The sequence below is a fragment of the Falco naumanni genome, chromosome 15 (genome assembly GCF_017639655.2).
Source record: "Falco naumanni isolate bFalNau1 chromosome 15, bFalNau1.pat, whole genome shotgun sequence".
Lineage (NCBI taxonomy): Eukaryota > Metazoa > Chordata > Aves > Falconiformes > Falconidae > Falco > Falco naumanni.
The window spans coordinates 22,520,557-22,547,657 of record NC_054068.1 but is presented as its reverse complement, the minus strand read 5'-3'; the positions used below and the strand labels follow the sequence as shown (position 1 = coordinate 22,547,657).

Here is a 27,101-nt window from a genome sequence, read left to right as displayed (position 1 = left end):
CTGCATCAGTCAAGATCTTTATGCATACTTTGTAGCTTGAACTTCTTTTCCTTAGTAGCTGCAAAATCTGTAGCATCTCTGTGGTATTAACACAGGTATTTTAAGAGAACACAATACAAATAGACTAAATCAGCAGCTTCCTTGCAGCCACAGTCAAGAAGCTGCCAGAAACACAGTTTGAGGAAGATGACTGCAGATTCAGGAGTTTGTTGCCACACATGCTGGGCTACTAAGGGCATCTCTCTTCTCAATCATACTTGAAGGCAGACGTGTGCTGTTTGTAACCCCTGTTAAGCTGCCCTGAAGCGCTGGAAGCTGTTTAAATCTAGACACCACTTTAGCTAATAAAGTTGCCAGTTTTTCTTCATTCTAATGGTTCCAGTTAGAAAAAGGATTCCATTGCTCACATGGTCCAAAACAATTCACCCACATCTCCAAGACATTTCCTCCTGTAGGCTGTCAAGAGCTTTTACTGTTACCCGTAAGGAGCACCACTAGTCAAGCTTCATTACATAGAGCATGTCAGAACTATTCCCAACAGCGCGCTCAGCTAAGTTCTCTTCCCACCAAACCTATCCCAAAACTCATGATCTGAACTGACAGCTTGTTCCTACAGTAGCTGAAGAACATGATTTGGTGAAGGATAAGGGTTTCTACAGAACTTTACCATCAAAACCAGACAAAATTTTGTTAGTCAACTGCTATACACCTGTAAGTTTCAAAAGGATGCCTAACATGGGTTATAACACTGCTTTAAAAATGGAGGGCATCACACCCTACTTATGTTGAATAAAAAGCACCTTTCTTTCCAAAAGCTCTACCTGTCCAACAAACGCAGAGAATGCTTTGGTACTGTCACGGCCCGCTGCAGCGGAATGGTAGAGGTTCACCCACTCCCTCAGGAGGTATTCTGCCTTCTCCCTCAGACCTGGAGGATCATCATACTCAGAGGCTTGAGAAATTCCTGAATGCATCATGAAATTGGGACCTCCATGAGCACGATCAATCATTGCTTCATAGTTTGACCGGACCACTTCCATCAGCTGAGGTAATCTAATACAAGAAACCAGAGCAAGAGCTGGGTTAGAATTTCTCATCCCCGTGCTGGAAGAACTGGAAGCTCAGTCAACATAGCTGAAAGCAAGCAAATTATTTCTTATGCTAAGTCTTCCTATCTTCCAGTCCTCACCAGAAAAGCAGATGCATTTATGATGAAAGAAGGAACACTGAAGTCACACCAACTTTGAAGTTCCACTCCAATTCATGCAGTAAATGTGCTGCAACAAAGCAACACAAGTACTGGAAATAGCTTCACTTTGCAGACTTCGGAAGCCCTAAAATGCTCCGAGACAGTGAGACGCCAGTGCTGAACAGCCTGACTTGGGGCACTAGATTTTGCTGCAGTGAAATTCAAGTCATACAGCAACGACAGTCTACCCTCACCAACTGCAGACAAAAGGAATTCAGTTTTGGGACCTCCCACTAGCAGTTGTGTTGGTAGTGGCAGCCGCTGCCACCACCACCAGCCAGCTGCTGATTGCTCTCACAGTAATCCAGGAGTTCTCCAAGCTCCAATCCACGTCTTTCTCAAATCCAGCAGCAGCTGCTTCCACCCTATTACTAAGAGGCCTGCAAGTCCCATAGGTATTGCCAGATGCTGTCACATTTGCTACCCAATTATCTGCTCATGGATACATAAGCCACGTGAGATCGGTGGATGATTGCTTCTAAACAAAATTGTCTAAAAAACCAGAAAGGATTGTCTAATTTGATGAATTGCTTTTGATTAAGATTTAACACCTAGATAGTTACAATTTAAACAGGTAAGAATACTGCCTAAATTTCAGATAAAGTAGGAACTCAAGCAAGCTTCTCGCATGGTACCATGGTATTTTTGGAGCACAGTGCAAAGATTTTCCTGCTAAAGCATTCAGTTTGCCATTATACTGCAACTGCCTGTATTTTGGCATAAAATCAGCATCATTACATCAGAGTGACAGTTTAAACTTACACAGGATTGCAGCCCTAAAGTTTAACACCGTATGATTGAATGATGTGAGACATTGCCTATATAAAGTTCTAATCATAAGCGAGCACGAGAGAAGTAATATATTGCACAGTATTTCAATCTCACCCTTCCGGGGCGTTTCCTCTGGAATGAGCATTAATCCTCATGAGTGTCTCAATGGTGTGAAACAGATCTGCCTCTGTTACGTGAGCAACACTTCTCTCATCCACCAACAGGATCTTTACCAACTGCATGGCAAATGCCACTGCCATGTAATTCAAACCATTCTCCATTGACTGTCAACATGAAAAAGGCAATTAAAAATGAAAGTTCAACCATGAGTCTTACAGTGGACTGACCATAACTTTTCTCCAGAGAGCAGGATCTCTGTTCTCTTTACCTGAGCCAAGTGAAGGTCATACTGCTGCATGTTAACAAGGTGATTGCGGATTAGCAGCTCCACAGCTTCCACGTTGTACTTATATTCATCTCTGCATTCAATCAGGCACCTGAAGGATTGAACTTCTTTTAAGAAGTGTACTTAAACACAATTGAAGTGAAGCAACTTAAACCTAACACTTAAGAAACTGCCATTCACTGTGATTCATCACTTAGCTCCAACAGATGCTTCTTGTAGAGCATTCTCTAAGGTAATGTTTTTGTTCAGAACAGTTATCAGCCTCAAGCATTTGTTGCCCTGCACAACTGGTCCAACAGCCCTTTAAGATTGATGTTGATGAAGATTCAGTTGATGAAGTATAAGAAGCCTTTCTTCTAAGGACAAAGTGGCACGTCTGCCTAGATGAAGCACTAGTGCTTCTGCTGCAGGCATATGCCATGTCATATCATTTGTGACAGCGTATAGAGACATTCTCTATAAAGTGAGGAAGAGACTCCCAGATCATCTCTAATGCCTAATTCCACTAAAGATACCCATCATGTTCTAGGATGAAGCAGCATTATCAGAAGATCTAGTTGCTTTTGACAAGAGCTAGTTATTTTGTCTGTCCAAATTGAAGCAATGCAAAATATTAACTGGCAAGTGATTCAGAGTAACACAGTAACTCCCAAAAGGTGATGAAAGCTACTTCAATATTCCTGTTGTCTCATAACTGACCTAGTAATCTGTTTATTACACCATGGAGATCCATATGCACGGCCATCCTGCAGAGCCTTCAGCACAAGCAGATGACACTCACGATAGCGAAGCAGAAGGTCAGCATCTGCCCCACTGGTGGCATCCAGTAAGCCCTCTACAGCCTAGAACAGATGCAACCTGTTAGCAGAGGAAAAAACAAGTCCTCTTCCAAATCTTCTGCAAATTACATCAGCAAGAGTTAACACCAGAAGACTCAGCAGACATGCAAAAACCGAATCAGTTATCATGCTCTTTGATAAATCTGTGTGGGATTTTACCAGCTACTATGGCATCTACACATTCACTGTACACAGCTGTCCTACCACAATCAAGCCTATGGTCTCTCTACACCCCACTGGCTTTATATACACACACCAAACTGTATGAAAGACTGCATTCGTTCATGCTTCCGTAAGTCAGTGCCTCCTCACAAGCAATTCTGCATACGAGTCATGAAAAACTACATGAAAGAAAATTTACAGACCTGCCAGAGGTCAGCTATCAGGTTCTTTAGAAAAAGAGCTGCAGCACTCAGATGCATCTGTACTGGTCTATAGCAAAGGGAAGGAGTCTTACAGTGGCAGTCCAACTTACCCAGTCAAGTCCTAATCAGGCCTGGATCCTTCAACAGCACTATCTGTCAAGAACAAAGACTTTCCTTCTAGCTTTCAGCTACTTTTGTTTTGCCACTGTTCTTGGATCCTTCCACTATACTCAAATGGATTTTTCTCCACATCCGTCACTACACTCTGCACTACTACACAGGCACTGACACCAGCTAAGCTCACAGAGCCTGCTGCAACACTCCCCACCTGGTATAGTCTATAGTTCTGGCTGGGATGGAGTTAATTTTCTTTGTAGCAGCCCATATGGCGCTGAGCTTTGGATGTGCGCTGAAACAGTGTTTGACAACACACCAGCATTTCACTAGTTGCTGAACAGCACTTGCACAGCATTAAGACTTTCTTTCCTGCTCTGCCTCCCCCACCAGTGGGTAGGCTGGGGATCAGCAAGAGGTTGGGAAGCAGCACAGCCAGGACAGCTGACCCAAACAATAAAGGAATATTCCATATCGTATGACATCATGCTCAGCAATAAAAGCTCAGGGAAAGGAGGATGAAAGGGGCATTCATAGTAATGTTTGCCTTCCCAAGCAAATGCTGAAGCCCTGCTTTCTAAGCACTGGCTAGACACCTGCATGCTGATGGGAAGCAGTCATTTTGGTTTATTTTTTTAATTCATTTGTGCACAGAGCTTTTGCTTTCCATAGCAAACTATCAGAATCTGAATGAACAAGTCATCTTGCTTTCCCTCTTCTTTTCTCCCTGTCCTGCAGGAAAGCAAAATGAGCAAGGAGCTGGATGGATGCTTGGCTATTGGCCAGGGTCAACCCACCATGCATACTAATTTATCAGTTACTGCAAAATATAATCCCCAGGTGTGCCACTAAATCCAGGACTACGCTCAATACTATCTACCTACAAGGGCAGTTCAAACATTGTCTTAGCCTACAAGTCATCCTGAAATCAAAGACCATTCTGGAGTGCAACAGCTCTCTACTTGCCACATCTGAACAAAACTCCCCTAAGCCCTAGGATTCTCTACCAGCTTTCTTCCACAGCAGTGTGGCCACTGGGAGTACAATAAACCAAGTGAACAACACAGCCCTCTAATTTTATTTACCGAATTTCCAAAGATAGCAGTTGTACAGTATTGTTCACCGAGCAAGTTCCACAGGATGCATGAAGATACACAGTCACCAGGCAAGACAGTTCACAAACCAGATGAGTAATAAACTCTAGGCAAGTTGTTACAGGAGAAGAGTTGTTAACACTCACCTTCTGCAGTAGTCCAAGTGCAGCAATAGCATCACGGGAGTTACGAGCCACCACCACTGCCTCCAAGAGGCTGCGCAGCGCTTGAGCTTGAGGATTCATGGCCAGGGTGTGCGGAATGGACTGCAGGTGCTGCTCCAGTTCTGTCATACATTTGTCATAGATTTGTGCTACGTCATCTGTAGCCCAAGCTTGCTGCTTAAGAGAAAGTGGGAATGAATGATTTTTGCAAGGATTACATTTGTGAAACTCCAATACTGATTGGCTCTTCTGCTTCAGAAATCATATAATCTGGAATTTAAACTTCTACAGTACTGTGGTTATTTAAGCTGGCATTTTAAATACACAAATATGAGCCGATTAAGCTATGGAAATAACCAGCAAGCAATTCCTGCAGTCCTTAAGACCAAGTATGCATAAAAAATCCTGTTCATTGTCTCAAAATCCATGCTTGCCATCCACAATCTTCCTGCAGAAGTTATCTGAGATTTGAATAAAATGTTTTGCTGCTGCTAGAGCTACACATAGGCATTATAACTTGCAGATCTCATCTCAGTTTGGGTTACAAATCCCCAAGGACTCGATATAAACAATGTTGCCATTAGTTTGACATTGAAATGAACACAACTTTCAATCACTATTCCCAAGCAATACAAATGTTTGATTCTTACTAGTTTTCTAGCAAAGAATGAAAGTTCCGCCACATTCACCAAAAGTGCTATAGTACTCTCAAGCAGATTAATTCAGAAATCTCTACCTTCATAGGCTGAGCCAAGAATCCTGTAGGCTGAGTTAAGTCATTGGTAGGCAAGAAGCCAGGGACATTGCGTGCAAACTCTTCATAAACAGCCAGCTGTTTTGGGTCCACACCTCCAACCTTTGCAAGGAAAAGAACATTAAGTTCGTTAAGCGCTGTGGCAGTCAAATGAGGGCAGTTTATGTAACAGGTAACTTGCTCAGTCACATTCTTAAACAGAGGCCTAGACATCAAGAAGTTTGAATCAGCTGATGTGCACTGAGGTTCTCCCTCCTGCCACACTTCCTAACAGGTGGATTTTGCTCTACAACTGCAACTCACATTCCCAGAAACAGGAATAACTGAATAATGGCTTCATGCATGTCTGATGCACAAGAGAAGTACTCTGAGAGCACATGGTATATCCTTTAAGAAAAGAAAATATAAAGGAGACAAGACAACAAAACAGACCAGTCGCCTTTCAGTGAAAGGAACAGCACAGAACAAGGGAGAGGACTTCTAATGTCCTCAAGCAATTGCAGTAAACTGTATCAACACCCATTTTGGAAAACCATATTCATGCATTTCATGACTAATCAAGCTAACAGCAGTTGCACTGTTAGACAAAACTAACAATATAGGGGATTGCTCAGCTGAAGCTGCGCCATCCACTTAGCAGAAGGTGGAGAAGAGCAGCATCAGAACGAAGCTCAGTTAATATCCTCACCTTTAACCTGATCTGTTCCGGCATCCGCTCAGCCTGGTAAGTTAACACAACAGGATCACAGTACCGACGACCTTCTTGTCTAGCATGTTTTCTGAGCTCAAATTCCTGGGGAAAACACCCAAAACCCACACTGAATTTTAGACTGAGTCTGGATGTATATGAGCACTTATAATACATTTAAAACACAGCAGTCCCATACTTACAGTTGCCAGCCTCTTATCCATCTCGGGGCCTGCCTTTTCCACAGCAGTCTTCTGGATAAAGCAGCATGCTAGCTCACAGTTATCCTGTGCTAACTGGGCAGCTGCCTGTTCCATCATGTCCCTCTGTTGTGGGGAGGCTGCCTATTGAAAACCACAACAAACAGTGAAGGCTGTACGTTTTCCCAGTATATCACCGGCCTTAAAACCAGCACCACTGCCTCTACGAACATCAGCATAAAAAAAGAATGCTCTTAGGAATGTGCTCTCTTTGCACGGAACATACAATAACAAATTTAATTTTGCATAGCTCTGAATAAAACATGTAGGCAAGATGACAGTGAAGACTCTCAACAAGGAACAAAACAGCTGGAGATTCTCCATCTTCTCCACCAACCTACCTCCAGGGCATAGAAATAAAGCCCTGCTTTAGACCAATGCACATACAACAGAGGCTAATGCAGGAAAAGCAAGCCTCTCATCACAGCGTAAAAGTTTCTCCACTTCCTAGGTTGTAATCAGAAGATATAAAGGTGCATCGATAATTATGCAAAACAGTAGTCCTAGGCCTTTTTCAGCAGGTTCCCTTTCTGGTTCAAGTTTTCTGCTTTATGAGTACCCTGAACAGACAGACTTACTTTCCAGGGTGCAAAGCAGCAACTCCCACTGGAAATGGAATGCACATATAAAGGCAAACATTCCAATCTACCCCTCTTTCATTAATTCCTGAGTACTACACTACTTCTCTCAAATAAAATAGTTACCCCACTTCATACAGTAAGCCAGATGTCAAGTTTTTAGATGTCTCGTACAGCATTCTGCAACTCAATGTTTCTACAACTACCCCTCAAGAAAACTTCCTTCGATTACAACTGATCCTGTATCAATGCTGTACATCTTCAGGAATACAAGAAAAACTACTACTGTGTTAGATTTTCAGAGCATTTACGACATTTTGCAAACACCGCAATACACAGCACTAAGTCTTCCACAAAACTGGAATAACTGTTGCTTAGGCACGTTCTTCAGTGGTACATCATACCTTGGTCGACAGGCACAGCTGGAACACCAGTCTGTGTTCACCCTGCCTCCACAACTCAGGTGTCACATCTCTACCTTCTCGTACCACCCAAAAGGTAACCTGCATTTCTGCATTTCTCCCACTACCTCCCTATGTGAACCGTAGTAATTATCTGATGAACCACAGCAAAACTGCATACCAAAGGGGCACTTGTGCCCCTTTTATTAAACAGAGGATAACAATGCTTTCTCTTACAGTTATTAGCTTGACATCCAAACTCTGAATCATAATTAGCACAGCGAAGAGTGGTCACTAGCTCGGCTCACACATTCACAAAGCAGCACTACAACTGTTCATTCCCATCCTTGTGTTTAAGACTGACAGAACAAGATGTATTTGTATGCTTTTCCTGCTCTTCATCTCTGCAATCAAGTTACTTGAAGTTCTGTATACGAAGGGTCAACAGCAGCTGAGGCCTGGGAGTTACACCATGGTCCTACCCATCCCATACATGCAGATGCAGTTCTTGCTCACATTTTGTGCTCCCTTTGGACCATTAAATCCTGCCCTTGAGCCAGCTACCATGCAAGAGAAACCCCAATGCAAAAGGGCCTTTGCACTATTGCTCGCCACCGATGGGAAATGACGACAGGCAACAGGTAGGCACTCCTTAAATTTTTTTATTTTTTTTTAATTCCTGAAAGGACAGCCTTGTGTCAGTTGCCAACACTGACGGTAAGCACGGGAAGTACTCTGGGTAGCAGCCGCTGTTCTGCCCAGCAGTTTGTGAATTGTTCTACTTAATCAAGAAGGGAAAGCTACCACTTTAGCTGAAACTTTGTTCACTAAGAGACTGTATTTCACCTGGCTAAGCCCCGTAGCAGCCCTTGTGCTGCTGTGCTTGTATCAGTAGCTAGAAAGGTGGTGGTAACACACCAGTGCTGTGGCTGCTGCTGAGCAGCGCTGGCACAGCATCAAGGCTGTGTCTCCAGCCTCCCCACCAGCACCAGTAGGGCTGTGGGCAGGCAAAATCTGGGGGATGATGACACACAGACTGACAGGACAGGGACATAACCAGGATGGCCGGCCCAAAGTGTCCAATGGCATATTCCATACCATACGACATCTACTCTGATATAAAAGCTAGGAGAAAGGAGGAGGAAGGGGAGGCATTTGTTATTTATGACATTTGTCTTCTGGAGCAACTGCTATACATCCTGAGAAGAAGGGCTTCAGTAAATGGTCAAACATCACCTGCCAATGGGAAGTTGTTTTTTTGGGTTTTGTGCATGACTTTTGCTACCTTTTAATGAAATTGTCTTTATCTTGACCCACAAGTTGGATTTTTTTTCCATCTTATTTTCTCTCCCCTGTTCTGCTGAGGATGGTTGTGAGAGAGCAGTTTGGTAGGCACCTGGCATCCAGCCAAGGTCAACCCACCACAGAGACCTGAAAACAGCCTCTAGAAAACTCAATGAATTCAGAAACTGAACAGTAGTCTCAACTATGTAACTGGTAACAAGTAAAATAAAATCTGCCTGAAGCATGCATGCTGAACCAATCCAAGACATCACCACAAAGACCCAGAATCAATTCATTCCTCCCCACTCTAGCTTTCCTACCTCAAAACCCACAGAAAGATAAGCACTCAAAGGCTTTCATGATGTGATCAAACTGAAGATAATGTCAGGGCAAAATAAAAAAGGTAGTCAAGAAGTTTGTGTGCAACATAGTAAGATCCACCTTACAAGCTTAAATATTTGACATGAAGCTGTAATCTCAGCACAGTTTTTTCACTGTAATTCTGCAAGACTCATGAGACTTTTGTCCACTAAACTAACCTTCATGCTAGTTAAGCTATGTAATTAATCAACAAGTCAACAGTGTGGAGCACTTATTTGCTAATGCTGGATGTCTACAGTCCTAGAAGCTAGAAATAAGCTTCAGATGATGCGACTCTTACCCTCAGTGCAGTAGCAAAACTATTTTTCAAGTTGGTAGCTATGCTCATCAGCAAAGGTTCCCTGCAGGTAATCATGGCCATCCCAGCAGTCAGGTTCCGCATCATATGGTGTGCAGCCACACGCATTCGTGACTCCTCTGAATCCAGTGCAAAATCCTTCCTGACTATCTGCTCACAAGTAGTCATGGCAATCTTAATGGATCGATCGACCACCGGGTGGACAAGCTCTTGCACTGCTCGCTCGATCGCCTGCCGCACACACTGCTTCAACTGCGGGTGGGCTTGAAACAGTGGAATCTGGAGGAGGAGTAGGGAAAGTTAAGTGAGAATAAAGTAAACTAGAATCCCATCTACCCTAGACATTTACGCTTTCTGAACAATTAAGCTTACTGTTACAGCTCGACTACAGCGCACTACTCCTGCGTTCCATGTGCAGCCATCACAATGTTTGGCAATTCTGAAACTGAGACACAACCATTTTTCTTCCAAAGTCTCAGTTGAACACGATGGACAGACTAACTTAGGAGCTAAGCTGCTGACTGGAGTACAGAAGCTCCTTATAAACTTAAGTCCCAACAGCAACTATCCCAACTGACACTTATTGCCAGAAATTTATTGGTTACTCATGTCACAGTGAAGATCACTTGACCATCTAACATTCCTAATGTAATGACTAATGACCCCTGAAGTCCTCCATTTGATTACTTGTTAGCATTCACTCTCCCCATTGCTTTTGAGAAGTGGCTCTTCAGTAACTTCAACTTACAAAATGCTGCTCCCACCAGCTGAGATCTGTGCCAACACTGGTGGCAAGAATTCTTTTAGCAAAACAAACCAGGTCTAAAACTTACCGTTGGATTTAAGGTAATATGTGGAGCCAACCCTCCTAAAGAATAGACATTGATGTCGTGATAACTGTACTGGGGCTGTGGAGGAACCGTGGCTGTACAAGTGGTGCTGGTAGCTGGAGTTGTAGAAGCAGCTGTGGAATACAAGAGTGTTTGTATTGAACCATTACCGAAAAGCAAATACTTACACTGGAAGCATATAACTGTCACTTAAACCAGCAAGTGACCAAGAAACAAAGGTTTTGCAGTCTGATCATGAAGCCTCCTAGGCTTATCAAGCCATTTTTATTCTCTTTTCCCAATGATTAGTACCAAACCAGCCTCATCAGAGATGCGTGTTATGACACAGTTTAGCCCCCATGTCTTGTTAATAGATCATCCTGCTTCACTCCCTTTTAAGTAGCAGCTACACACAGCATATGTAGATTTAGCTCTCTGGATGGCTTCCATTCCTGTCCCATCTCCAAACTCTGTACACCTACTTCTACTACAAAATTATTCAAGTGCTCCCAAGCATTCAGCAATGTTAACAACAGCGTATGTAGCTTCACATTCTTCTTTGCAATAGCATAACCCATCTTACTTGAACTTCTGTAGTGTGGGTCTGGATTTTATATGAAATGGACTTACTAGTTGTTGTGATGGGTGGCAGCTCTTCTGACTGCTTCACATCCTTCTTTGGAGCAGACAGCTGTTCATCCAGATTTTTCAGACGATCCTTATCTTTCAGGAGACTTCCAGGTTTCAGCTCATTGATGTCTAGTGCAAGATTCTTGCAGAGGACCTCAATCTCAAACTTCAGATTCAGCTGCACAACAATTCTAGTTTAGGTTATGTGACAAGGAAAATACCCGAAACATTTACTGGGCCACTGGACTCCCAAGCTTCCCATTCTTAACCCCATGCCTTTTAGAGACTTTAATAGTGACTAAGGATTAGACAAGTATCTTGCATGCTGACCTCACACGAGAAAAGTTCCATCCAAGTTCTATCAAATTAAGCAATGCCCAATTCTCCCCATAAGTAGTGAAATTTGGTCTTTCACAACATCCTTCTTGACTGGTATGTCAAGAAAATCTCATATTCAGTAGGTATAGAAAAATAGAAGTTTACTTTTAGATCGTGTTCTTGATGTAGCTCAGCTAAAACATTCATAATGGCCATTGTCCATGGGTTTGGAGGCCTGAAGACCTACAAGAGAAAGAGGAAAGCAGTATTATATAGACTTCTTGAACCATCTAGATAACTTATGACTGGAAAATTTTGAAAGATGAACAGCTATGTGTGCATACAGCTGTGGAAAAGTTTGTACAGCTGCAATTAGGGTTAAAATTACTATTGTTTGACTGGAAATGGATTAGGAAGCTAGCTGACCATTGAACTGGAAACACAATGACCTGGTCCTTTCAAGAGATCAGTTCTGTCAAGAGGAACTGACAAAGAGGAGTAGGAGGAATTTAAAAGAAATAGTGAAGAATATATCCTAGCACATCTTCAGTAGCACCCTTTCCTTTTCTCAACAGAGTTCTGATCGGGGATACCACAGTACAGTTCAGCTGACACCACCTATTTAGACTGCAAAAATGCATGGGCCATGTACTTTTCCCAAAACCTCACTCCCTAAGTCCTTACACCCCTTTTCATTCCCTCCATGAAATTAATTCCATTTTCAATTTGTGAAAAAAGCTAATTACTTTCTGCAATACTGATTTTGCCACTTTTTGCTGACAGAAGTTATTGTTCAAGTCACTTACCACACTCCTGACACTGGATTCTAAGACTTTGGCAACAAATGGAACTACATAAAGCAATTCCTGCTGTCCCTTAACGTATGCTTCCAGTAGTAGTGATTTCACATCCAAATCCTGAAAAATACCATCAACAATTGAAAAGAGGAAGAGGATGGAGAAAACAGCAAGCACACTACAAAAATTCTACTTACACACTATTTCCTTATAGGACATAAAGGCCAGGTTAAGCCAAGAGAGTCCTTGAATTTTACTGACTGCTAAGCAGCAGTTACTTTCTGAACACGTATTTACAGATATACAATTTTACAAGAGACGTTTATTTTGGCAAGAATTACTAACTCTTCTCATATAAAAAATATTTAGAAGCCTTAAATTAATGACCAACTGTGGAATCATACTTTGTACTTCACACACAAAAGAGGCACCAGTAAGGTGATAACATTTCCCAAACATCCTATGCTACCTCCTAACAGCATACCAATTCATGCTCAACAAATCTGTAAGGACAGAAGCTCACCGTGTGCAAGATAGGCTTATTTTTAGCCAGCGTAATCATTCCCAGCCAGTGACCAAGGTTCTTTAACAAGGAACGGTCTGAGAAGTTGGCTGCAGCTTTATCTGATGTCAGTAGTACCTAATGAAAAAAACCAAGAAAAGCAACTCAAGCAACAGCTAGAAGATAATGAGACTGAAAACCAAATCCAACAACTGATCTGAATGAAGACTGTAAGTTTTAGAACATTAAGTTCTGAGCTTCAGTCACATTAGATAGTCTCAAGAGCAGCCTTCACTAGAAGGCAGCGGCCTGTAACAATTTCAAAACTCGTTTCTCTCAAGACTATTAAAAAGAAAAAGAGGATTAAACTTTCCCAGACCTCACCACTTATTCTGTCAAAACTGTTATGACTACTCACTTAGTGAAGTATAACTTTCAAAGGCAATATTCCTCTTAATGCTTCATCACAGACCTGAAGGCAACAGTTTGCACTTCTTGGGAAACACTCAACTCTCATTTCAAGACTTAAATTGTGTCCAAGTATTCTGCTGTGAGTTCTGTTCCTTGTTTCAGAGTAGCATCAGCTGAACAGAGCAAGGTCAGCTGTGCTATAAAGAGCCAGGAGATTCTTTTGCACTATAGCGTAACCCATGGTGGTCAGGAAATTCCACCAACAGGTTTAAAAATAGTGCTTGACAAACCTGTTTCATCTGCTCATCTCTTCTGGGCTACTGCTTCTCCCTCCTCCCCTTCACATTTCCTTAGACCTCTAGTAAATTTTGGTTGTTACACACCCACTTTCTAAACCATCCCCTTCTCTTCATTCTTATTTGAACAACAAAACAGCAGAGTGTGGTTTTCTTATCTACATATCTTCCCTGCACAAAAAGAACTAGACCATAAGCAATTTCCCCCTAGGTTACAATTTGCAAGCTTCACGCAGATTTAAGAGTCCACCTACATATATGAATTCAAATGCAGATTTGCCCTCTCATTACACAATCTGAATTAAGTCTTTGGCACATTCCTAACTGAAAGTAGAAAAACCCTAGTATTCATGAAGGTAACCTGTTAGCTTAATTGTATTCTAGCAAGTAGATTTTTGAATGATATTCTGTATTTGAAGATCAGCAACACAGTAAGCAAACAGCATGAGAACAGCACACTCCTGAATCTTTAAAGCTACTTAAGTATTAGAAAACTTGCACTACTCACCTTGATGTTTCTGTAGGTTTCATTCAAAACCATTTTATTAAACTCCGGATTCTTAAGTGTGTCAAGGAAGTTTGAATATAAGCTGTGGAAATTAGGCTCAATACTGACTCTCTTCATCACAAGATACTGTGACACCCAAGGCATGAACTCTTCTTTCACTGTTTCCTTCAATTCTTCAACCTATCTCCAACCAAAGAAAAAGTATGCACAGAAGACATGAGAAGATGACCAAGAATTTCTGAGGTCAGCTCTGACAGCCACAGTCATGGTCAGTCAACCGCTTTTAACACTAACATAGGGGGGTTTTTTGTTTAAAAAAGAAATCCTCGGAAATCAGTGTCTCTTTATCCAAGTATCTTGTCAACCAGTAAGGACTTAATCATAACAAAAAAAAAATCAGCAAGGCATAAGAGCTTACCTTTCCCCTACTTCTCAGCTTTTTACCAGCTGAGTGCAAAATAAGTATCAGTATCTTACATGAACGCCATCTATCCACAAGGCAGACAGCACAGGTGGCAGCAGTACTGCCAATTTCCACTAGTTCAGAAAAAACTCCCTGAATTTCAGCTTGAAATATAGAAGTCCATCAGCATAACCTTGCACTATTAAATGATACCCAGCCCATTTGTGATGTGAATGTTCAAACGTGCATTAATGTTTTTCAGAAACTTGCAGTAATATTTTTCAGAAACTTGCAGTAATATTTTTCAGTTCTTTCAAATGAAAAAACACATCAGAAAGGACTGTCCAGCAATTATGCTAGGCATCTGCTAGAAGTGCTTTCCTGAAAGCAAAGCGTTATGGACATACTTCAGTACAAAGGATCTGGCTATACAGAAGCAAGGAAAGTTGCAGGAGAAAGCAAGATTAAAACCAAGTATATTTTATCCACCTCTTCTTTCCTTGAAAAATTGTATCTCCAAACAGGTTAAGGCAGAAAGTGTTGAAAGCTACTACTTCTTTACAGTGTGCACCCTCCTAATTTTTTGCAAGTTGGAATTTTTGTAGAAACATCATCACCCACCACTTTAGAATGGATTTCCAGAAGTAAAAAAGTTATCTCACTGCTGTTCTTCCATACTTGCCTTTTGTGTCATATTTGACTGGGACAGATTATTGAAGATGAAAGCAATTTTTTCCTGGACATTTTCTGGAGGTTCCACAATTCTCTCGGTTTGATCTGTTGCTACTAACAGTGTATCAATGTTGGTAGTATTAATGGAAGGCTGGAAGAAGAACAAGTAGTTAAGAATAGATAGTATCCAGAGGCAACGTAAGAAGAAACTTTTGCTCTGTTCTGTCAAGCAAAAAAAGAACTTAGCTTTATCAGCTGACATCTACTGTCTCAGATTCATTTTCAGCAGCACTCTAATGGAGCCAAGTGGTTGGGCTTTTTTTCATTCCACAAACTGTGATCAATACTCAGCAGAGGAATGCTGCTGTACAAAAACCACTCCAGCTTACATTCATATATAATAGCTGCCACTGCAATGGCACACATTAGCCTAACAGCCTGCATATGCATACACTCTTAGCCTGGAGAAAAATCACCATACAATTATGAGCATCCAGCAGGGAGCCTCCAGGAGCACTTCAGTGCTGATCTGGGAAGGAGAAATCCCAGAGGTTCGTTACTGTGAGAGCACACCAACTGCAAGTCAACAGGATGTGATCCATGTCCCTACAGCTCCAGGTCTGAACCCAATGGTTTTAGCACCTGGTATGTTGCAATTAAGGGGAAAGGGGATACAGATTTAAACATCAATTATGACTTGAGCTTAAAGCAGGAAAAATATAACCACCTCCATTATGTCATCTACATGGCAATCAGGCACACTGAACCGTGCCCCACTTCACAGCACTTTCAGCTACCTTTGGCTTTTACCTCCTTTAGTTTGAAGAGCTGCTTTTAAGAGAACCATACAGAAACAGTACCAGGAAGCAAGACAGGCTTGACTTTACGGTACATCAGTTATCACACAGTAACAGCTCTACACATCCTCAGCATACACATGGGATCAAGTGTGGCCCAACACTTTCTGTGAAGTAGCCCATACCATCAATCTGCCAACCCTGTAATAACTCTGACTAGCAGTTCAGAGATCCGTTTACCCAAGTGACAAAAGATTTAAACAACTTAATGCAGTTAGAACTGCTAGGACAAATGTCATTTAGTGTGCAGTAAGTGTTCAAGCCCCAAGAGTCCTATTGCAAGTCATTAATAGAAATGACAGTTCCGTAATTGTCCTGGTAATTAAAGCCTTAATAAACATATTTCTGCTTGACAGCATAGTAATTCTATAGTTTCGTGATCAAAAATACCCTCCCTCTACGGAAGTGCTGGTCATATTTTAGAAGGTTCTATGCTTTACACATAAAATACAGATCACAGTCTGAAAACCTGTAGTATAGAAATTAAATCGAATTTTGTCTATACACACTCAGTCCAGACCAATGACTCAATCTAGAGAAGCAACTCCTTTGCTTCTCCAGTAAGAGCACGGCAGTGACAGAACGCTTACCGGCACATCTTTCTTGAAGCTGACTCCAGTTGGTCGGGTGATTGTAATGGTTTTTGCAACAGTGGTGGTGGTTGAGGTGGTTACTATAGTGCTGACTTGGCCAGCAAGAGGAGCTTTTGCTGGAACCTGGGCCTGGGCTTGAGCCTGGGCAAGTGCAATACTTCCAGGGGTGGTGATTGAACCCTGCATCTTCACAGGAGGATCTCTGGATTGCTGTCCATATTCTATGTACTAAAACAGGGTGAACAAGCACATACATAAGTTTACACACAACAGCAGAACTACAGGTTGAATTTTAGCATGAGCAGTATACAGGTTTGCCAACAAACTTGAAAAATACCTGACACTAATGCTGTTAAGGGAATCTGCAAACCACAATTGCGTACTCTTATAAAGCACATCTTGTCACTACTTACTTTCTTACTGGAGAGGAGCCTCAGGCTCTACCTCTGACCTCAATAGGTTTATGCCAAGCATCAAGAGACATGACATCCTTAAAATTTTACAGAGAGCTACCCAAACCCCCCCATCCCTGCAGGCCTGGGATAGCAGAGCAGAAGAGGGGAAAGAGCCCGAGAACTGCGTATCAAGTAACTGGCTACAATGCAGGTAAGAAGTCTTGCCCAAGGACTCCTACAGCCACATAGAAACGGTGAAGTCTGAAGTTCAGAATTAATAAGCAAAACCATAGTTCTGAAACTGCCAACTTCAAAATTTTACATCTTCTAAACTAGCTGCGCAGTAGAAAATGGGTTTCTTCCCTGCTGTAATACATTTACCCAGAAACTGGTAACATTAGACAACATGCTGTCATTTAACAGATACAATCTGAAACCTGTTAGTGTAACTGAGACTGCTACTGGACTTTGCAGCTTTGGGTAGATGGCCTACCTACCTTAAGAGCTGAACATTTTTCATCATTTACATTACACTCTCAAGCTCTGCCACTCACATTAGCTTTTCTGCACTTCTACCAATGAAAGCAATCAACACTGCTTTGGACTACAGGGTATTCCCATTATCCTGACCAGACCTTCAGAAGCAAAATTTCTCTCACCTTTTTCTGGATTATTTTAGCAGGCAGGTCTGAGTAAGAAACTGTATTAACCCAGCTGAATGCCCTCCATTTTAGAGGAAAACTCCAAATCCTTAAGGGACTGGAATATGAATCCACTGAAGCACTTCAAAAATCTTTGTGCATAGCCTTGTGCACTGGCTGATAACACTTATATTCCGGCAGCTATTTCAACATAAGGAACTCAAACAGATTTGTGGAAACAGAAGAGGTACCAGATAACCACCTTCACCTGCCCACTCTATCCCACAGCAAAACCTTTAAAAGGCATTTGATTTGGTGGATGTACACTGTCTAAAATTGTGACAGGTGACTTTTTCCAAAGGAAAACAGGAATTTTCTCAAAAGAATTTAAAATCATAGAAAGCTAGTGTGCTAACGTGAACACTCACCTCCTGTAAATGATGTGGGAACTGTATAAAGTGACTAATAGAAGCCAAGTGCTGACAATACTGGGGATAGTCCTTCAATCTGTCAAACAAAATACACATTAGTCAGAACCACAAGCCCAGATCAGAAACAGTATTAGAGAGGAATACAAATAACACCGATATGTCATTCCCATACAGAATCACAGAATTACTTCTAGACTCCTTACAGCAGTTGTACTACAAACAAAGCATTTTCCACGAAGTACTTTTTGTTGCAAAACTCATTTGAAATTAAATTAACAGCAAAATAAAAGGTTTATTTGCAGTAACTCATCCTACATCTCTTATACTTCTGACTGAGCACAAAATTGCATTTATATTCCTTATTTGCAGTAAGATTGGGTAAGTAATTTGTAGTTTGGCTCAGTACATTTTAAACAACAAACCAGAGTGCCCCTAACACCCAAGACAGAAGCTTCTTCACCTATGCACACCAATTGTTATAGTTCTACTTACGAATGCTAGATGCTACCACTGATTGACAGTAAAATCTTTATGTTCCACTTAAAATTGTTCTTAAGAGGAGTAAGAGGTGGCTAGGACTCAAGTATGTCAGCCTTAAGTGTCTTCCATGAATGATGCAAGCAACAGCTTTTATTACAGATTAAATACTGCAGGGCAGATGAATGTTGAAAGGAGAATAAGGACAGAAGATAATGTGCTCCTTGCTTATGAGTCCACACATTTCTAGTCATTAAATAATTCCAAAAAGCTTTATAACACCTTTCAAGTTCAACTATCTTCCCCCGGAACAAAGCCTTTTCTGACAGGTGTATAATCCTGTCTACTACAGCAGCCTGCCTTGAGAGTTTCCTTTACCTGCAATCTATTACAAGCTTTGAGAAAGCTTTTCTTGAGACACTTTTTGCCATACTTGAGATTTGTGTACAACCAAAGTCCTAGAGCTTAGTTCCTAGCCAGTCTTTCAGTAATGAATCATATAAATAGCACTTCAGTAGAAAGCACCTGTAACTACATTCACCCCATTTCTAACAAGCTAACAACTTCATCTAACAACCCATCACCAAATTGTTTTTATAAACAAAGTCCACCAAGTAGTTTCAGCATCCCAGTTTGTCCCACGTTTATGCAGGTACTGCACTGAACATTCTGATTTAAATTAAGTCACCCTTTAACTAACACATTAGCATATTTTGTTTCAGCTCATCATATCTTTAAAGTAATCCTGACATTGAGACCTGTAAATATCAAACACATATAAGCAATCCTGTACTGCATAATCAGAGCAGGTTCAAGGTTATCAAGACATTACAGGCACTGCTACAAGTATTACCAAAACCCACACTCACCTATTTTTAAATCTATCTAGTGCAGCAATACCAAAATAGTACATTTTGGATGCAAAAGGCTTTCGTAAGGCTTCAAGAACATAGCGTAGGGCCAGGCCCAATGCCATATAAGTAACCAGTCCTTTCTCTATTATCCCACCGAAGAGGCAGGCTGTTATGTGCAGCTCTTTATCTGGGTACTGGGGAAAGAAACGGTATTCCTCAAACAAGTTCCTCAGCATACAGTTAAACACTTCTCGTTCCCGTTTAATGTTGGAGTCCTTAAACCTCTGCAGCATTTCCAAGACCTACAAAGAAATTGGAAATTGTTACTAACAGACTTGCTTTATTTCAGCCCTTCCACACCTTCAGGTTTCAACAGTGCTTGTAACTAAGGTAAACTGCACTCCCACAAGCTAGACTGCAAAATAACTGCTTCAAGAAAACCTCTTTTCAGCCAGAAGACACTACATTACCACAATAAGCTTCTTCCTCAGACTTTAGCTTTTTCCCCTTTAAGTAACTGTCTTCACATAAAACTTTGTGACCGCCTACTCCATTGCTTTAAAATTAGAAAAATGAAAATTAATGTTCAGTGTCTTCCATAATTTATAACCACATAAATCTATTAAATTATATTTGAAGTACTTCAAAGAGCAAGAACATCAGAGTGATAATTACTCTCATAGAGACTAACCAAAATAATTATCAAAGCTCAGAAGGTAGAACTTAGGATACCTTTATATATTTAGATGTTGTAGTAATTTTTAGATACTTGAAAAGCAAATATATTCATTATAAGAATAATTTATATAGACTGTTTAAAAACATACTTTAGCACTTATTTTGAACACAAAAGCTTCCACTCCACATTGAACTCTTCCCACTCAGCATCATTTTAGGAGTGTTAATTAGACATCTTTAGATGAAGACTTTAGTCTTCAGTCCACAGAAGTGAAAAGTTGAATGTAATGATCAAAAGCAAGTTTAACGTGAAAGCACGCTGTCTTAGAAATACACCATTTCAACCATGCAAAAAACCCAATGCTGCCAGCATCTACCACTAGCCCTTTGTTATTTTCCAGTAAAACATGAAGGAATAATTGCTACTAACTTTATAGCAAGTCTTTGGACAGGTGATGCAACTGCTACAGAACAGAACTCACCTCATCTACAGACATGGTCGGATGTGGTGGATGGTTGTAAATACGCTGAAAGTAGCTGTTTGCCTCATCATCTATTTCTTTGCTAAAGTGCTGATTAGCCTCTGGCCACACCTGAGATAAGTCAGCTGTTAAAGGGAAGAGGTATCATGCTCAGAACAACTTCAGGCAGTCAGGATTTGCACCTAGTCCTTTTCAGCTCTTCCACCAATCTACACAGAACCTGCTAGTTCTCCTGAAAAGCAGGGTATTGATCCTTTCCAGTAGACAGGAATTGTTATTTTAAAAGAAAAATATCTGTTTTCCATACATAGTACTTATGTAAAAGAACTTAATTCTAAGATAGAATTAACTCCTGCTGTTGTATTCCTAGAACCCACTGCATCCCTAGCTAACCTCAACTGACACTTAAACTAAATGAATGCAAAATGGACTGGAATAAATAAAGCATGATACGCAACACTAACATGCAGACAAACTTTCACACAAACTTTCAGGCCAGCCAGTGAGCTTCAAGCAAGTTTATACTGAGTGTTCAAGCCCAAAAATATTAACCAATGGTCACCACAGCCGCCTGCACTGTGTATCTGTAGAGATCGGGAACTTTGCTTTTATAGAGGAGCTGTGAAAGGAGACATATGTACCAACAGCAGCACGGAAGGTTTAGCATATGGCTATGATTCCTAAAGGCAAGATTTGATTGCTTCAACATTTCATTGTGAGCATACTTCAGAGACATAAACGAGTTAAGTATAAATAGCTCAGCGTTAGGAACCAAATTACTTGTTCCAAAAACCACCTTCCCACCAACTTTTGTTAAGTCTTATTTGCATCCAGTGTTGCAGTCTAATTCGCTGCTTTACCTGTCAAATTCTTTGCTGCAACAGGACCTTACCGAGGTAGCTTTGCTTAACCATGTCACAAACAAAACAAAAAACCCTCTTACCAAATGCATACAATTCTCCATAAGGAGCAGGACAACACTTTTGTTGACAACACAGCACAACAAAAAAGGACACCAACACTGTTCATGCAGATCTGTAACGTCACATTTTTACACTAACAGGTTTTTTTTAAAAAAAAAAGCCACCCCCACTCCCCCAGCCACTTGGAAAGCTTTTAGTATAGAAGTTTAGAAGCACCTTTTACAGACTAATAATGCCATCATACAAGAGTCGTATTTCTTACATTTACCACCTACAGATCTAAGCCTCCCTTGAAGTAAATGCAGATTAACTGCAGACCACAGTCACACTTCACAGGCACAGACAACACTACCACTTACAAGGTTTCATCTTACTCTGCTGGAATGTAGGCTGGTTCAGTCCAGACGTGCTCAGCTTCCTTTGCACGAATGGGTCATTGTTCACCGCAGGAAGGCCCAGGGCTCCAGTTCCTATGCCAGTCAGGCTACCCGTAGTAAGACCACCTACTGAAGATCAAACCCGTAGTAAGACCACCTACTGAAGGGCAAACTGATCATCCCAGTTGCACCCTTCACAGGATGCACTTAACACTCCCAGCACTCAATTTCCAAGAACTGAGCTATACAGCTTCATAACTGCCTAATACCAAGCAGTTTTATCTCAAGTGATTCTTAATCTGTCCCAACCTAAAATAACGCTGCTAAAATCTTTCAGAACACTCACCCTCTTGACTCTCAAACTTTTTACCTATTGCAGTTGCAACGTTCTGCACTGCTATTTCAGCAGGAACCTAGAAGCAAGGACTGTTTAATTCCCTGCCACATGACACAGCTGTTTGTCCAGTATTCCCAGTGATGGCAGTAACACTGCCTTAGCTCCAATACATCAAAAATACAAACCACTCCATGTGGATAGCAGTACCTGGAAGCTGTGAAGAGAGTCCTCCAATGCCACTGAAACCTGTGGTCTGGTTTTGGGTGGAAAGAGGGGGGAATGCTTTTGCTGGTGACTGAGGAGTGCTGAATGCAGAGCCCAGGTTTGGAGGGAAGCCTTGCATGCTCTGGGTATGAGGAGCAGCCGAGCCACCTAGACTAAGAGATGCCATTCCTGCAAGCGAGTCAATCTGAATGAAGAAAGGAAGATTATACACAGACATCCATAAACCGTGATCAAGCTGATTTTTGGCAGGTTTTGTATAAAGACAGCTACATATCAAAATATTCCTGAAAAGAGCTTTTCTGGAGTTACTTTAAATTCCGAAGTCATCCAGATCACCCCAGATTAGTTTGTCTACAGAATGCGATTTCACTTTTTCTTCTACGATCCCCGAAATCCTATTCTACCAGAGGTTTTAGAGAAAGGTTGATTATTCTATAGTCTCTAGTTAAGTGTTACACAACAGTAAATGCTTATAACCAGCACATAGATTTTTATGCTAGTTTATGCTCTGCAGTCTGCGACCTCAGACCCCACCTCAAGACTTAAAAGTTATTTAGTACCAAGCTCACAGAGTATCTTTAACTGTCTACAGGATGCCATTATGCCCGCTTTTCACAGGTAAATGCCTGAAAGCAGTCTTCGATAAAAAGCATTAATATCTGGGTGATGAGGAGGAGGGAAGGCACAACACTGCCTGACAGAGCAGTAACTTAAGAGCTCCTGATGAGGAACAGCAGCAAACTGCTATCTGCCCAAAAGACAGCATGACTACAGACTAACATCTGCTGCTCTATTTGTTCACATCGGTTATTTGCAGCAGGTTGCCAAGATATTTGGTACATGTGACAAGCAACTTCAATAAAGCAACAATTTACAAGGAAACTGCTCTCTGTATTTAGTTCATGAATCTACTCATGTTTCAGACATTCTTAAATGCTAAATTCCCACTATTTCATGTGAAAAAAACTTGTCACCACTTTTAAATCTGCCATTGAATGTAATTGCTAGAAGCAAAACCTGTCTGTAATGGGTTGCTCCCAGAGGAGGAAGGGATGATGAGTGACAGGGAGCAACTTAAATGTACCTTGTTTTTAAGAGCATTCAGTTGAGAGCTGAAGAGCCCCAGTTCTAACAAAGTCCTTACACTCTAGCACAGCACTGTTGCTTGGCCCGTGAGGCTACAAACAAGACAGATCAGGTTCAAAGGCAGTGCTTAATTCTCAAAAGTCTTAGTAAATTTTAGCACTTTAAAAGAAACCCTCAGTTATTTTAAATAAACCAAATCTCTAACCCTCTTCAGTGCTCCCATCCTGCTATCCTTCAGTTACTTCTTACCAACATTTGTGAAATTAAAGACATTTCTGAACTACAAACCTCAGGCTTTATTCTGTAGTTACAGGTTATCTAGACATGCAAGCATAAAACTAAGGGAGCCAGATGATGTTTTACTGAGTCCTGCTGAAAAAGCTCAAACAGTGCAGCAGAACTAATGTTAAATCAACAATAACTCCTAAAAAATGCAGCACATTTTTTGTCTACCTGTACAGGAGAGATGGCATCCAAGCTGCTAGCACTGGGTGGGCGTCCTTTTGGCATGACTCCAGGTGGTGGCTGTCTAGCCTTGTTCATGACATTACTGCAGTTAGCTACCATGGTGAGGATCGTCTCTGACAGCTCCTGAGAAACACTCCTACAACAGAGAAGCAGGCTAGTGAGCCATATAACATGCGTGAAGCTAAGGCCCCTATCTTACATGGTCTTCCTAGAGAAACTGGGGCCACATTTCACAAACAGAAGCTGTAAAACAACTCCAGCAGAAGGTACATTTTGTTATTTGCAAAACTTAGAGCACATCCCAAGAGAAATGAAAACAGAAAAAGTTAACCTGTAGTTCTAAAAATTAGTGTCCAATAGTATACTCCTTTGTTTTCAGTAATTCAAGTAGTGCTTCACAGTTACCCCAGCAAGTAATGACTTGCAGAAATCTGGGATATGCATCTACATCACTAACGGTCCTTGGAACAACAGACTACCTACAACAGTCTTTGTATGCTGTCATCCACATTTTGGGCTATATACAGCTCAGCCTCATAAATTAACACACACAGTCACTGATGCTAACAATCCCTCATTCAAAACTGCTCCTCAGGGCTCCTTCCTGTCCTCAAGACTTCACTCATTATTATTCCCACTCTGAATCTTGTTACACGTGAGGTCTCTCCAAAAGGGGAGATATAACAAGACTAAAGCTTGGGCTACACACTCAAAGGACAAAAAAGGACAAGAGGTAAATACCCCCACCTGCTTCACTAAAACTCATCTGTGTGCACTGAAAGACATGCTTCACACACTAACATTAAACCAAAACAGAGACAGCAAACCTAACTATTCAAGATTATAATAATCAAAAGCCAACTGAAAACTGAAACTTAGGCACAAAGTCATTGCACAATCAAGAGCAGCTTGTACCTCTTTCCAAAGTATTCCATGTCTGACTGCCACGTTCCGAAACTGGAAGGAAAGCCAGCTCTGCTGCTGACATACCTAACCACAAACATATTAACACAACACTAACATTTTCCTTTTGGAAAATACAGCCAATTATTAACAGCATGCCTGAACTTTTTAGTTCTACCTTCTTGGTGAGGACAGCTAAAGCAGCAGATACCTTCCTGTAATGGGGCAGCTATACCAATACAGCTTTGTTGTTTTGTTAAAACGAGGAATCTCCACACAAGGCTAACTCAATTTTCACAAGCTTTTACTGCACAGCTGTTGGCATGAGGTGAAAAAGACAGAAGAACAATCCTGACAATTAAGGCAGGAAAACAAAGTGCAGATCAGCCTTTAGCATGACAGGCTACACAGAGATAAGGGCTTCCAGTTGTTCTCCAAAGACAGTGATCCACTATGTAGTGTGGATAAAAGCTCACCCATGACAGATGGGGGGGTGGGGGAGATAGTATGGGTGAGCAGGTTTCCATACAGGGCAACAAACATTTTATCAACCATTTCCAGGGCCTAGTGTCAAAGGCCTTAGAAGCAATGGGCTTGGGGGCGTGTATCAAAAAGCAATCAGAAACCTACCTTCAAAACACCCAAAGGGACTTCTGTTTTGGAAAAGTGCAACCAGACCTGAAGACCACACTCTGAGCATGGAACACTGTAGGTTCAGCATCTACAATATGTACTTGCTTACACTGCAATGCCAGAGTCTCAGAAATATCAACCTTTAAATGTATGTATGACCAATTAGCAGGCAGCAGAGTTTTTTTCCTTGATGCAGGAGGCGTTCCAAGATCACACAGCGCCGCCCTAACCAGGAAATGGGACTAAGGACCTAAGAGCCAAGTTCACACATTGTTACCACCCTCAGTCTTCTGCCCTCCCCCTTTTTTTGTAGCAGTTAAAACTTGCAGTCTTCATGCTTAAATATTGTAGCACACTTCAGCAAAACAAACAGCAACCTGCTGTAGATAGATAATATGTCAGCCCACAACAAAGACTAATTACAGTGCTAGAATTTTGTATTTACGGTGACCAGTTACGTCACTTGTGCTTTGGAGCAATCCACCAACACTACGTCCCACCACCTAGAGAGACTGAAGGTTAACTTTGTTACCATACCAAAAGATATACTGCTGTATCAAGTACAAAACCGCAGGTTTTCACAAAAAAACTGCATTTGAGGCAAAGGTTATGAAGAAGTAGGTGGGCATGAACTGGTTGAATGGTCGCAAAGAGTTGTGGTCAACGGCTCGATGTCCAAGTGGAGACCAGTGACAAGTGGCATTCCTCAGGGGTCAGTACTGGGACTGGTGCTGTTCAATACCTTTGTTGGTAGCATGAACAGTGGGATGAAGTGCACCCTCAACTAGTCTGCTGATGACACAATGTACATGGTGCAGTTGACACGCTGAAGGGAAGGGATGCCATCCAGAGGCATCTTGACAGGACTGAGATGTGGGCTCTAGTGAACCTCACAAGGTTCAACAAGGCCAAGTACAAGGTGGTGCGTGTGGGTTGGGGCAACCCCCAGAGTCAATACAGGCTGGGTGGAGAATGGATTAAGAGCAGTCCTGAGCACAAGAGCTTGGGGATGCTAGCAGACTGAAAGCTCAACAATGTGCACTTGCAGCCCAGAAAGCTGACCAAATCCTGGGCTGCTTGCAAAGCAGTATGACCAGCAGGTCAAGGGAGGCAATTCTCCCCCTCTGCTCTGCTCTCACGAGATCCCACCTGGAATACTGCATCCAGCTCTGGAGCCCCCAACATAAGAAGGACATGGACCTGTTGAATTGAGTCCAGAGGAAGCCACAAAGATGATCAGAGGGCTGGAACACCTCTCCTGTGAAGACAGGCTGAGAGTGTTGGGGTTGTTAAGCCTGGAGAAGAGAAGGCTCCAAGGAGACCTCATAGCAGCTTTCCAGTACTTAAAGGGGGCCTACAAGAAAGCTGGAGAGGAGCTTTTTACAAGGGCATGCAGTGACAGGACAGGGGGAAATGGCTCTAAACTGGAAAAGATTAGCTATTAGGAAGAAATTCTTCACTGTGAGGGTGGTGAGGCACTGGCAGAGGTTGTCCAGAGCAGCTGTGGATGCCCCATCCCTGGAAGTGTTCAAGGCCAGAGTGCATGGGGCTTGGAACAACCTGGGCTGGGGGTTGGAACTAGATGTCTTTAAGGTCCCTTCCAACCCAGAACTGTTCTACGATTTATGATTCTATGGTAACAAGCTCTTAAAGAAAATGTCAGTATTTTCAAGTTCTATGTAAAAATATATTCAGGCATCTATCCTAATCAGTGCCATTCCCAGAAAA

The 27,101-nt window shown here is 41.7% G+C and overlaps 1 protein-coding gene and 2 non-coding genes across 13 annotated transcripts in view; all 3 read right to left on the bottom strand.

Annotated features, from left to right (window-relative positions):
• Positions 1-27,101, bottom strand: part of CNOT1 (CCR4-NOT transcription complex subunit 1) — a 61,465-nt gene that overhangs the window by 8,423 nt on the left and 25,941 nt on the right. For 2 of the 11 annotated variants that reach the window (XM_040615831.1, XM_040615833.1), the window contains exons 17-39: positions 23,823-23,973; positions 22,266-22,467; positions 21,704-21,850; positions 20,422-20,546; positions 19,277-19,563; positions 17,928-18,006; positions 16,461-16,691; positions 15,024-15,164; positions 13,939-14,118; positions 12,745-12,861; positions 12,231-12,341; positions 11,590-11,667; positions 11,107-11,284; positions 10,480-10,610; positions 9,629-9,925; positions 6,648-6,788; positions 6,445-6,549; positions 5,739-5,858; positions 4,985-5,179; positions 3,126-3,268; positions 2,409-2,517; positions 2,135-2,304; positions 801-1,053 (exon numbers count right to left, since the gene is read on the bottom strand). In XM_040615831.1, coding sequence (XP_040471765.1) covers positions 801-1,053; positions 2,135-2,304; positions 2,409-2,517; positions 3,126-3,268; positions 4,985-5,179; positions 5,739-5,858; positions 6,445-6,549; positions 6,648-6,788; positions 9,629-9,925; positions 10,480-10,610; positions 11,107-11,284; positions 11,590-11,667; positions 12,231-12,341; positions 12,745-12,861; positions 13,939-14,118; positions 15,024-15,164; positions 16,461-16,691; positions 17,928-18,006; positions 19,277-19,563; positions 20,422-20,546; positions 21,704-21,850; positions 22,266-22,467; positions 23,823-23,973 — 3,691 coding nt within the window. The remainder of the gene's footprint in view (positions 1-800; positions 1,054-2,134; positions 2,305-2,408; positions 2,518-3,125; positions 3,269-4,984; positions 5,180-5,738; positions 5,859-6,444; positions 6,550-6,647; positions 6,789-9,628; positions 9,926-10,479; positions 10,611-11,106; positions 11,285-11,589; positions 11,668-12,230; positions 12,342-12,744; positions 12,862-13,938; positions 14,119-15,023; positions 15,165-16,460; positions 16,692-17,927; positions 18,007-19,276; positions 19,564-20,421; positions 20,547-21,703; positions 21,851-22,265; positions 22,468-23,822; positions 23,974-27,101) is intronic. The other 9 variants (XM_040615838.1, XM_040615834.1, XM_040615836.1 and 6 more) reach the window with 9 other exon arrangements.
• On the bottom strand, positions 13,279-13,416 carry LOC121098169. The gene has a single exon (XR_005831196.1). It is a non-coding gene; the product is annotated as a small nucleolar RNA SNORA46 (small nucleolar RNA).
• Positions 23,360-23,498, bottom strand: LOC121098170. The gene has a single exon (XR_005831197.1). It is a non-coding gene; the product is annotated as a small nucleolar RNA SNORA50 (small nucleolar RNA).